At 51.2% G+C, this 12,190-nt stretch overlaps 1 protein-coding gene across 4 annotated transcripts in view; it reads left to right on the top strand.

Annotated features, from left to right (window-relative positions):
* Nup214 (nucleoporin 214) overlaps positions 1-11,588 on the top strand; it is an 85,100-nt gene extending 73,512 nt beyond the window's left edge. For all 4 annotated transcript variants that reach the window (XM_015497426.2, XM_048812875.1, XM_048812874.1 and 1 more), the window contains 5 exons: positions 3,426-3,578; positions 7,489-7,660; positions 9,972-10,111; positions 10,965-10,989; positions 11,338-11,588. In XM_015497426.2, coding sequence (XP_015352912.1) covers positions 3,426-3,578; positions 7,489-7,660; positions 9,972-10,111; positions 10,965-10,989; positions 11,338-11,371 — 524 coding nt within the window. In that variant the 3' untranslated portion in view covers positions 11,372-11,588. The remainder of the gene's footprint in view (positions 1-3,425; positions 3,579-7,488; positions 7,661-9,971; positions 10,112-10,964; positions 10,990-11,337) is intronic.
* The last annotated feature ends 602 nt before the right edge of the window (positions 11,589-12,190 follow it).

Below are 12,190 nucleotides of genomic sequence, written 5' to 3'. Positions count from 1 at the left end.
GGCCCAGAATATGCTTTTGCAGTGGCACACTGAGCATAGACCAGGTCAAGAACAGTTCCCTTGATGATAATTGAGTTAGGAGCTGCCGGGTCCTGAAGCCGCCCTCCTTAGCCCTGAGCAGTGGCTATGGCCAAAATAAGCTGAGAAACACTGCTGCTTGGAGTTGATACCTTCTGTCTCTAGGAGCTTGAACTTCATAAGTTTTTTTTTCTCTGTGTTGTCCCCAGAGACTCTACTAAAGACAGGTGGTTAGCCCCTGTAGTCATTTAAAATTCAGCACCCCTGTGCCTTGTCACCCAGAATAACCCGTTGTCTCCTGAGTCTTATCCTGAGGATACTGTGGAAAGTCATCCTTAGCACATTCTTTTTCTTCAGGGTCCTGACAGGTATATTTGTGTCAGGGGCTGAGAAAGCCATCTGACCGTCATCTTTCAGGCCCACAGGCTCTCTCCTGGCTTTTCAGGAGAAGGCCTGAAGAGAGGCCTGGACCAGGGTGTTGATGAGATTTCCCTTCTGAGTGTGCACTGGATTCTTGTTCAGTAACTCCAGACCTGAAGAAAGACCTGGAATGTAGTCCCTGTGACACTGTTTACAGCAAATTTAATTTACATCAAGTATAGTTAATTTTGATTGGGCCAGACTCTAATGTTGGATTCTGCCAATGATTTTGCCACATAAAAGACCAAAGGGTCCACATCTTGCAGTAGGGCGGAAGCCAGAGCAGTTGTCACCCCAAAAGGTCATTAGACGGCTCTGCAGAGACAGACTTTGTTTTCAGAAGAATCTTCTCCAGTGAAATGCTTGTTCCACCAACTAAGCCACTTCTTGTTTACCATATTTTAAAAGCTAGAGGTGATTATTTTGGTGGTGTCAGGAGAGAACCGAGGAGCACCCTGTGGCTTGGGATCACAGGGAAGCAGTCCCAGCCCCACCTCTTGTTCCAGAGTGGCCAGTGGGTGGTAGGGCGTGTCCTCCTGACTGCCACCGGCTACCACAACCACGTGTCAGTAGAGCAATTCTTGGATCTTTGCAAATTTTGGAAAGGGCTTGTTTTGCTGTTTGTATATATTAAAATTAAGATACGGAGGGAGGAGTTGAAGGAACAGGGAAGGGGGAGCCGTCTGCTCGGAGAGCCACAGAATGCCACCCTGGGGCTTCCACACTCGTGGTGTCCTCCCAGCAGCTGCCCTAGTCAAAAGTGCTGTCCCTTATTTTTTTAACTCATTGTGCTGAAACTACATATTTGGGGGTGCTGTGTGATACTTTAACATATGTGTTCTTATGTAGTGTTCACACCAGAGTCAACCTGTCTCCTCAAACATTGTCATTTCTTAATGGTGAAAATATTCTGAGACTTTTCTTGGACTTTTTTTTTTTTTTTTAGTTTGACACAAAACCTTTATTTTACTTATTTATTTTTATGTGGCTCTGAGAATCAAACTCAGGGCCTTGCACATGTCAGGCAAGTGCTCTACTGCTGAGCCACAACCCCAGCCCCTCTTGGACCTTTTTTTTAACTGTACGTTGTCGTCATCTGTGGTCACTCTGCTGTGCAGTACAACACCAGCACTTCCTTCTCCTTGTTACGGCTTAGTACCTATTACTCTCTTGCTCCTCCCAGCCTCTGGACACCACCATTCTGCTCTTAACCTCTGTGAGATCAACTTGTTTAGGTTCCACAAATGAGCAAGGTCATGCTGCATCTGTGCCCGGCTTAATTTTCTAAATAGTCTCAACTTCTAAGAAATCTAAATCTCCCAGCATTATCCCAATAAAATCATTTCATCTCTCATTTCATATAGTTGCCCCAGATTTCTCCAAAATGAGGACCCACCCCTAGACTTGCCCTTGAACTTACTGTTTGGAATTTTACATCACCAGCACTAATACAACAGAGACCTGAGTCCTGGGTTCTTGAAGTGCTGAGTAAAGGCAGCGCACTGAGGAGCCTGCCTCCTCCCCAGGCTCAGCTGGGCTGCCCTCAAGGGAGGTCAGCGCGGCCTCCGGCTCCCTCACCAACGGCCGCTAAGTCTGCTCAGAGGCTGCTTTGTCTACTACACGGGGGATGAATGAGCGGTGCCTGTCCTGCTCAGCATCAGGTCCTCCTTGTCAGCAGTGGAGACAGGGCCTTACTGGGCCCAACGCTACATATTGGTGCCTAGAAAACAGGTAGCCATGTCCTGGAAGTGAGGCCACTCACCTCCCAGATGGTAGATCAGGAGCAAATATCAGCTGTGTGCAGTCTTCCATTGAGGCAGGACTGGCCATGGGTTGAGGAGGGCCAGCCCTTCTAACAGCTGGACTTAGAAGGTGACAAGCGTGCCCCTCCCTGCTGTCCTTCCACCTGATGACTGGGGAGTGGCTGGGGTGGCGCAGGTGTTGGTAGCTCTTGATGATATGCCGCACCCTCTGTTACCCATGCACATCCTCCCGGTGTACGTTTTGCCCCCATTTAAGTATGGGTCTCTGGGCTTTCACCCAATTTCAGGGAAAATTCTCCCTGCCTTGTCATGGGTGTAAACCATCTTTAATAAAATATCCATCCAGACCTGGTGAGGAAACAGTTTTTCCTGGGTCCTCCCCCAGATAGTTCAAGAGTCCTGATAGATGGTGTGCTGTATTATCTTAGCGCTGCTTCCATGCACGTGACTTTGGGCTGTTTGCGTGTGTCCAGGTTTGTGTTTCTTTCCACACACAGAAGTTCTTCCCGACATGGGTTTTCACAGCTTCCTTTCTCCCTCAGCTCTGGGTGTGGATTCGGGGTGTGGTGGAGGAGGGAGTGACCCATTAGATAAGCATCTGAGATGTCAGGGCTTCACTGAACCTCTTGGAAAGAGGAAATCAGACTGGACGCCTCGCCGGCTTCTTTCATGTTGTGCAAAACATCTCTCACCCTCTTCAGACCAGAGAGAGGAGCCGCAAGGCTTTCCTGTTCTCCTGCTGATCTGCACAGCTCAGTCAGCACAGGCCTGCCCGCAGCTGCTGCGCTTGGTATGGATTTGTTATAACTTTGATTTTTCCAAGTTGGACAAAATTTGAAGTTTGCCTTCATACAAAGACACGGACAGAAACAGGCCCTGTTCTCCAGAAGCAAGCAGCCTGCAAAGCCGAGCTGCTGCTGGCCCTCTGTGGCCACATGGACCTGAGACCCCTGGGAGCTCCCAGGCCTTCTCCAGTGGGGCCTCTCCTGCCCCTGTGTTTTGTGCCTGTGGTGTCATGCCAGGAATTCCTGGATCTGGGTGCCACAGGGATTGCAACCCCCTCCTCAGGGTGCGTGGACATCAGAGGGCAAGCTGTCGTCCTTCAGCTCGGTCCCCTCCACGCCCTGTCCTGGGCTGGTTTGTCACTCCTTTCCCTGCACTCCTGACAGGCTTCTCCCTTGTGAAGAAGAACAAACGCCCTCACGTATGTTCTCATCCCTTTAGATACCTCTAACCTGTTTGGAAACAGTGGGGCCAAGACATTCGGAGGGTTCACCGGCTCGTCCTTTGGAGAGCAGAAGCCTGCTGGCACTTTCAGCTCTGGAGGAGGCAGCGTGGCATCCCAAGGCTTTGGGTTTTCCACTCCAAATAAAACAGGTACCTTACACATGCTAGTTACGGGCATCTCTGTGTGCACGTGTGTCTGTGCAAAGATGCTGCAAGGAGATACTACGGTGCTTTTCGAGGTGGGGATGGGAGCATGGGGAGAGTTAATTTGTGCTTCAGTTAGTCTTATATTTTTTGAGCATCTACTACATTCCTAACACTTTCCGAGGTCTTATGAGACCTGTCTAAAAAGGACAGGATGCATGTAATGCAGCCCTGCAAAGAATGTATATTCTCCTTAGGGGAGAGAAACGAAAATGTTTAACAGTTGCAGAACAACCAAAGCAAGGGAACACATTAGTAAATGATAACTTAAACAAGAAAGATCCTGAGTCACAGATTTGTGTGGGTGCCCATTGCTTGTGATGGCCAATACAGATGCTCCGTTTAATTTCTCTGTTTACGTCATTTTTCCCTCTTTCCTAAATCGCTTTTAATTGAAATGCATGTTTGTGCATGCAAGTGCACACACTATCCAAATATTGTAACTGTACAGTTCAGTTGATTTTTGCAGTTGGAATTTTCACTACTTTTCATTTTAAAGTATCCACTTATAAACTGCAGTCTATCTATAGTCATGTACTTTATTTGTAACTAAAAATTTTAAAGAACAGTATGTGTTTAGAAACCAAACCATGTCCTTCCTTTCTGTCCTCTGCCTGTCTGCCCTATCTCTGTCTCTGAAGTCTGCAGAAGGTCTGACTGCTGCCCCTGTTGGTGGAAGTTGTCTGCTGAGATTTTGTTGAGGGCAGGGCTGCTGGGAGGCTGTGTGATAGGAAGCAGCTCCCTTGGCCGGCTCCCCACAGGGAAGAGGGTAGTCTGCGTCCTCAGGTGTGTGGGCTGCGCAGAGGAAGGGTCCTGCCTGAGGACTAGATGCGCAATTGGCCCTGACCTAGGAGTGGGGCTGCTCCACCAATAGCACAGACTCCCGCCTGTGGATCCTGGAGGCGCAGGGTTTCCAGGCCCATTGACCTGTCCTCAGACTGTGCCTGGGTGGCTTGGTCTTAGGTCACCAGCTCTTATTATTTTCCCCAGACTTAAGATGGACTAGAGTGCGGGACTGCAGCTCAGTGTCCATCTCCAGCACAGGTAGGAAGGAAGGAGGATAGACGGATGGACAGACTGGAAATGGACATCACAGCTTCTTGTTATTGCTACCCCCCCCCATACACACACACACATACACACACACACACACGCACACACACACACGGAACGATTTGAAAATGAAAGGACCATGAAGCTTTAGCCCTCGTTAGAAAGGAGTGTGAACATTTGAGAGATGTGTGTTCATTTGCCACTGAACCTTCCGTTTTCCTTGGGAACAAGGCGTTTTCTTCGGCTCTTCCGTGTTCTTGTGTGTGGTTCCTTATCCTGGAATTTATGTCCCAGCTGATTCGAGAATCTCACTCTTTTGTCAGTCTTAGAGAAAAATGTGTCCACCCACCTTTCAGAATATTTTCCCTGTTTGACAAAAGCACCTAGCTTGAGGATTCTAGGGGAGAGCTGCCTTTCAAATACATGAGCCAGATGATGTAGCCACCAAAATCATCAGCATGGGGCAAGAGACCTCTCCCTGCCCTCGGGCTTCTATGCCGGGCCTGGGTTGTATCTGCAGCAGAGTGGGCAGATAAATAGGGATGAAATAAGAGTCCGCCCTCCTGAACAGGCCGGACAAAGGCCAAAAGCATCGGGATTATCCCTTCCAGCTTTAAGAGGGATTTTAGGGTCATGGTTTAGAGAGGTCTTTGAAAAAATTCCAAGAGTGCCCATCGTCCCTTTGGCAAAATTGTTTTGGAAAATACCACTGCTGGAGATGACCAAGGAGAAGATGGGGTGAGGCCGGGGAAGGTGGCCTTGCTGCCAGCTCCAGCCCACAGTCTGCACCCTGCTCCATCACCAGACTTGTTAGACCATTGACATGGCGGGAGGCGGGGGATTCATGATAGACAGAAGCAAGGTGCTTTTGAGTCACAGGAGCCTTGTTCCAGTCGCAGCCAGCTGCAGTAGACCAGAGGCTTTTCTCTGATCCTCCATCTGCCTATCCACCCACAGGGTGGTGGGGAGGTGGGCGCTGCACCACACCTTGTGTATGCCTCAAAGTCCAGACACGTCATCACCGTTGGTTATTAGTGAGCTTCTGCTTTTCCTGGAGAAGAAAAACACATTAAAATATTCCGTTTAGTATAATCAAACTCTTCCAGCATTAGGAGTGAGCTGCCCATCTCCACCAAGAAGACTAGACTGCTCTCTGGCTGTGGATTTGGCTGTGACCCAGGTTTATTGTTGGGGGCAAGTGTGTGTGTGTTGGGGGGGGCCTCCTCCCTCTCCTCCAGCTTACTTTCTGTATCATTGTGACTTCTCATTTTTCACTTAGCTTCACCAAGAAGTCTAAACAATATTGAGTACGAGGCACTAGATAAAGCCCTCGTGTGTCTAGGAAGCAGGTGTAACTAGATCCCAGATCGCTCTTAAATAATTCAGCCGCAAGGGGTTTTAGCACTTTTTTTTCCAGCCTGTTATATTTGTGATCCACCAGTCTCCATTATCATGGCTTGGAATTTCACTCGAGGTTTTAGAAGACAGAGTGTCACCCAGACTTGAGCAAAGGTATCTTCTCGGTGTGCAGCCACTATTGGTGATGAACAGTCCACAGTCGCATCATGCAGGAACAGTCACCTATCCACCTGACAGCTTTCCACACCCCGGATTTGATTCAGAAAGTAAAAGTGTGTAGTGTGATTATAATAAGGCCAGACACATCCCTGTCACAATAGGGTGGTCCTGGGCCACCGTGACTCCCTCAAGTGTATGGCTCACAGGACAATATGAGCACAGGTGCTGCATGCACTATGGAGGGAGTCCCCTGAGAGCACAGTGCTGACGCCACCGCCTCCCTTCAGCTCAGCACCCCTTCCTGAGTAGCTCCTGTACACCTGAGAAGGACCCAAGTAGTGTCTTGGAGTTTGGGGCCCCCTCAGGAGCAGAAGGAGTAGCTTTGGGAAGGACATCCCCTCTTACCTGATGGCCCTCACCACCAGTCAGAGGCCACCTCATGCCTGGCCCAATTCTCTGCTCACCAGTGTGCACAGGCCTCAGCCACCCAGGCCGTGGGGAATAGTGGCACCTGTTGAAAGGGCTGTAGCCACCCCACAGCCTCCTCCAAGGCAGGAGGTCAGCGTGTGTTTGATTCAGGAGGAGTTCCAGGCTGCAGAAAGAGATCATTTTTTTTTTTTTAAATTCTTGTGTACCAAGATGGAGGTGGGTTGCTGATAAGAGATGTGTGGCCATCAAGCTGTAAATAAATAAAAAGCACCTGGCCAGGTGCCAATATGCACATTGCTGTCACTGCTGTGACCCAGTTCACAGGTTCTCCCAGAGAGGGGATTTGAGTGTCTGCGTTTGTAATTTGGGTTTCTATGAAGCTGGAAGCCAGGCCTGTGAGGTGACAAGTAATAGAACTCTTCATCTTCTCACAGCTGGGAGAGCCGGAGCTTTTGGGGACAGCATTTCATTGAGAAGAGTACCTAACAGCACAGGGACTGGGAGGGGCCTGAGCTGCTTTGGGTGGGCCCCTGGAACAGTCTGCTCTCGTGAGACTTCATGTGATGAGCCAGCCTGCCTTTGGAAGGGACGTGGGAATCTCAAACTCAGACTCTGTGGGACATCCCCACGTAGGTCCCAGGCCTCCACTACCAATGGAGGGAGGCAGTTTGATGGGGTGGGTTCTTTCTGTTTTAACTGCTGTTTGGGATGTCACCCATTGGAATGGTCTTTGCATTGGAGTGCCTAACATTCTGTTTTCCCTTTTTTCTTCCTCTTTTGATTTGGTTTCTCACTGTTCACTTCCTTTCTCCTCCTTTCTTTCCCCCATTTGTTTGTTTGCCTCTGTTTTGCTCAGGTGGCTTCGGTGCTGCTCCAGTGTTTGGCAGCCCTCCTACTTTTGGGGGATCCCCTGGGTTTGGAGGGGTGCCAGCATTCGGTTCAGCCCCAGCCTTTACAAGCCCTCTGGGCTCGACGGGAGGCAAAGTGTTCGGAGAGGGTACTGCGGCTGCCAGCGCAGGAGGATTCGGGTAAGCGCCCTGGGGCGGGACCTAGGGAAACCCTGAGCTGGTGCCAGGCCAGAGCACCAGGCCTGGGCCTCCTGCTCCGAAAAGAATATTCTTGTGTTTTCCAAACTTTTGGACGGTGAGCAAAGGCCTCTTCACGGTGCTCTCTTGGACAGGGCTTGGGCTTGCAGCAAGTGGCTGGGGGTCAGCTGCCATATAGGCCACTGCTGATCAGAGAACCTCTGCTCCGGCAGTATTAGAGGAAGAAACACAGCCCCTCCCTGGCCGTGTCACTGCCAAGAGTGTCCTTCGGGTGCCACCTGTGTGAGGAAGTTCTGAAGGAGCAGTTTTCGCCCCATCTTCCTCTTGGGGTTGTCCTAGAGGGCACACCTCCTGCACCTCCTGCTCCCCCACACCCCAGCCTGGGTTTTCAGCCCCAGGGGCCCCAGGGCCAGCTCCCACAGGGCATCAGCTGGGCTCCCTTCATGTGGGAGAGCTGCTGGCCGCTCAGCCTGTAGCTGCTCTCCTGCTCTGCGCGTATCCTCACTGGAAAGTGCCATGGTTGGGATTTGCTTCTTGGGTCCCAGAATTTCAGTCTGGTTGCCAAAGCTACAAGGGAAAATTAGAACGCATGTGGGGACGGCCACAGAGCCTCTGTGTGAAGGAGGAAGTGTTGCCTGAAGGGGACTTTTGGCATGCTGCTCCCTGGGGACTGGACTTGGGGTGTGGCACGCTGAAGATTCGGGTGGGAGAGAACACATTGGTTGGATTAGAGAGGTCCTGGGGATGAGCCTCAGCAAGCTGATGCCATCTTTATCTTGAAAGTAAACCTAGTGTGTTATTATTCAAACCTCCTCTCAACAAAGGTGCTGGAAGGTTCCAAGGAGAGTGAGTGAGCGGGTGGGTCCTTTCTTGGGTTTTGTGTGGAGACTAATGTTTCCCCTGAAGAAATGCCAAGAAATAACAGTTGAGAAAAGCTTTGTGAGGAGTGTGAGGACCGCCTTCAACCAGCTTTGTGGGCCGGCCTCGATGGCTTCCATCTCTGCACACACCGTAGAGCTGGTGGAGGTGTGGGTGGCCAGGGGCCTGGGGTTTTATTTACTTATTTGGCAGAGCTGTCTTCTTTACTAGTTGTCAGGTGGCTGTCACACACAAATCCCAACTGATGGCCACTCCCATTTTCTAGAAGGGCTCACACATCCAGCTAGGTGTTGAGTCTCTGGGAGAAACCACTACCTTTCTCAGGTTCCTGGCCGCATCCCGTCTCACCCTGGGGAAGTTGGAGAAGGGCCCCTGAGGCAGGAGTGGGAGAGCAAGCCCTCTCAGGAAGTACAAAGCGCGCGCTCCTGGCCGCGTGTGTGGAGGCGGCCCTCCACCTCCTCGTCCACAGTGGCTGTGCCAGCAGGACCTGTACCATCTCGGGTGCCCTTCCCTTCAGGGGGGCTTAGCTGTGTCCTGTCTCTTCTCCCAGAAACACTGCTTCACCTCCCTGCCTAGTCCCCTCCAGGCACACCCAGCCAGAACTCTCTGAAATTATTCAGAATATGTTTCTCAGCCTCATTGGCTGGACTAGACCTGGAGGGAGAACCTCTGAGGTTTCCTGAGGATTGTCCCCAGGTGGGGAGAGCAGCCTGGAGAAAATGGAGCTAACTTTCATACTGTTTTACTTAGTATTGATGATTTTGTAAAACAAATACAAAATTCTGAGTGAAATTACTTGGAAACTGCCCTTCTCCAAAATAAAACTACAAACTTTACATGCGAAAGACTCCCACCATTATCGTTAAAAGTGACACGTGCCTGTAATACCGGCTACTGGCAGGTGGGGCGGGGTAGCTGAGGCAGGATCACTCGAGCCCAGAAGTTCCAGACCAGCCTGGGCAACATAGTGAGACCCCGTCTCTTAAGGAAGTGAGTAGAATCAAGATGCAGAGAAGAGCTAGAGACAGACAGGTGAGGAGCGAGGGTGGTCAGTGAGTGGGAGATGCCAAAATGAAGAGCTGCCGCTGGAGGGTCCAGGGGAGGAGCAGCGGGAGCACGCTGCTGCGGAGCAGTGTCCAGACAACCTGGAGTTTCTAGATGGTGGACAAAGGCGTAGACGCTGGCCAGGGTGGATTTCATACTGTGTTCTTGTTGTTTTCCTTCTCAGATGTGAGATAAAGTTTGCTCCGGGCTGTAGCCCATTCTTTCTGAGAGGCTGTTGGCATAGACCAAGCCTGTCACCTCAAATCGTGTGTGTTGGGCATCTCAGGCAGTGACAGTACCCTGAGGCTCACAGCGGGCAGTGTGACTGAGAGGCCACGCTAACTCTGGTCCATTTCTCTCTGGAACCCAGGTTTGGGAGCAGCAGCAGTACTACGTCCTTCGGCACTCTGGCCAGTCAAAATGCTCCCACTTTTGGGTCACTGTCCCGACAGACTTCAGGTTTTGGGACCCAGAGCAGTGGGTTCTCTGGTTTTGGATCAGGCACAGGAGGTAGGTAGCTATGTGTTCCTCACACCCAGACACAGTGGTCCCTCAGGTAAACTCCTCTTCCCCAAAGGAACGAGTCTTGACCGGACTAGTCAGTTTAGTGTTTTAAAAGCTAAAAGTATTGGAAAATAGTGTCCTTTTTAGATATTAGACTGGCGGCATGGTGCCATCTTACCAGATAAATCACTGACTTCATATCCGGTCAGGATTTGAGAGCCCCATCGCAGCAGTCCTAGGCCTGGGTCGATAAAGCCAGGCCAGCAGACTCAAAACACAGGGTTTGGGTGTACGTCACTCCATCCTGTGTCGCACGGTGCACTGCCTCTTCAGGTGGCAGGGTGTGGATGTTTTCCTTTGTCCTGGCAACAAACTTGGGAGGCACAGAACTCAGCATTATTGTGATTTTACAAATGAAGAAACAGAGCTCCCAGGTGGTGCCAGAGTCATACGCAGCAGCAGGGCCAGCCAGAACCCATGTCTTACTTCTCTGATTTTCAAAAAGGAGAGGAGACGGGTGCACACGAAAAACCAAGTTTTCCTAACAGAAGGGATCTGTGTGGTACACAGCAGCCTAGTGAGGGGGGATGTGCATAGACCCCCCCTGCCTGCAACCAGGATAGGGAGAAGGGGACCCTAAGTCACCAACAAGGTAGCCCTTTAAAGTGAAGGAGTGTGCTGGTGGCTCAGGAGATGAATCAGAATAGAGGAGCTTCTGCATGTACCTTCCACCCACCCTGCAAGCGGTGGGGTCGCGCAGCACGCTCCACAGGGACTCCGTGTGGGAAAGAAGCTAACTGGGAGGCCACGTTTTCAAAGTGTGTGTGCTTGAATTTTACCCTTTTCGTCTGTTTTACAGGCTTCGCCTTTGGATCATCTAACTCGTAAGTCGTCGTCTTCCTATTCTGAGTCTGACCTTACTGAACTAAAAGCATTAAATACAAGTGAGGGAGGCTGGGTGTGGAACCGCGGGACCCCGATTCTGCTGAACGTGTGCTTTGCTTCACTTTTTCCTGTTGGAAGGCTTGTCCCGGGAGCCTAAAGCTTTCCTCCACAGCCCGTCTGGGATGTGGGGACTGACTCCTCAGTGTAGGGTTGGGAGGAGAGAGCGGGACGAGCTTCCCAAGAGGCAGGACTCGGGCTTCCCTGGTTTCCCGTGGGCACCTGTGTCGTGTGCTGGTCCTCATCGCCATGGGCAGGAGCTGACCCGACTCTCCTGCGTGTCTTTGCAGGTCTGTCCAGGGCTTTGGTGGCTGGAGAAGCTGAGTGGGCGTCGTTCCTTTCACTTCCTGTGACCTGTGTGCATGGCTCTTCTCCCCGCCGGGGACGCTGAAGCGGGCTGTCAAATGGACTTTGTCATTGAAACGTGCGCCCAGAAAGAAATAAGAGACCAAAACTTGAGAGACACCCGACTGCTTGTTTTGTTTTGTTTTATATTTCATGTTGGGTTTTTCCCCTGCTATTAAACTGTTTGGTCCATTTCTGTGCAGAGTGTGTGTGGGTTTGTTTGAGTCACTGCCAAGGAGAGAAGTTCCCCCATTTCTGGGGCTCTGAAAACCTCCACTGGGCCTTGAGAAGCCAAGGGCGAGGGGGCAGAGCCTGCCCTGGCCTCTGGGTCCAGAGTCCTCCAGGGAGAGGCAGACTGTGGCAGCAGCCTTGCAGAGGTTGTGAGGTGGTACTTCACGTGTCCTCACGTGTCATGTGTCAGGCCCCTCAAAATGACACTCAGTGGGGCTGCCACAGAGGCACACCACTGCCACAGCATCGCTTGAGTTTCAGAAGCACAGTAGCACTTTTGGCCTTTGTCACAGTCAGCCGTGAGGTGGGTGAGGCCAGCTCATCGCAGTGTGGCTCCTGGTTTGTGCCATAGCCTCCTGCTTCAGCGTTTGAGAAACAATCTAGAGTGGGGATGACTGGCCTGCTGTCTGTTCCCACAGCAAAAGCACTCTGGGATGGGCCCAGGAATTGCAGAGACACCTCTGGTGCCAGATCCCACAGGCGGGACAATGCTGAGTGTGAGGCTGTGTGGCCGAGGGGTCGTCATTTCAGTTCCTCCGTGATGCAGTACTTTCAGGCCTGGATGTT

Source organism: Marmota marmota, unplaced genomic scaffold (assembly GCF_001458135.2).
Source record: "Marmota marmota marmota unplaced genomic scaffold, marMar, whole genome shotgun sequence".
Lineage (NCBI taxonomy): Eukaryota > Metazoa > Chordata > Mammalia > Rodentia > Sciuridae > Marmota > Marmota marmota.
This window is presented reverse-complemented; position numbering and strand designations above follow the sequence as displayed.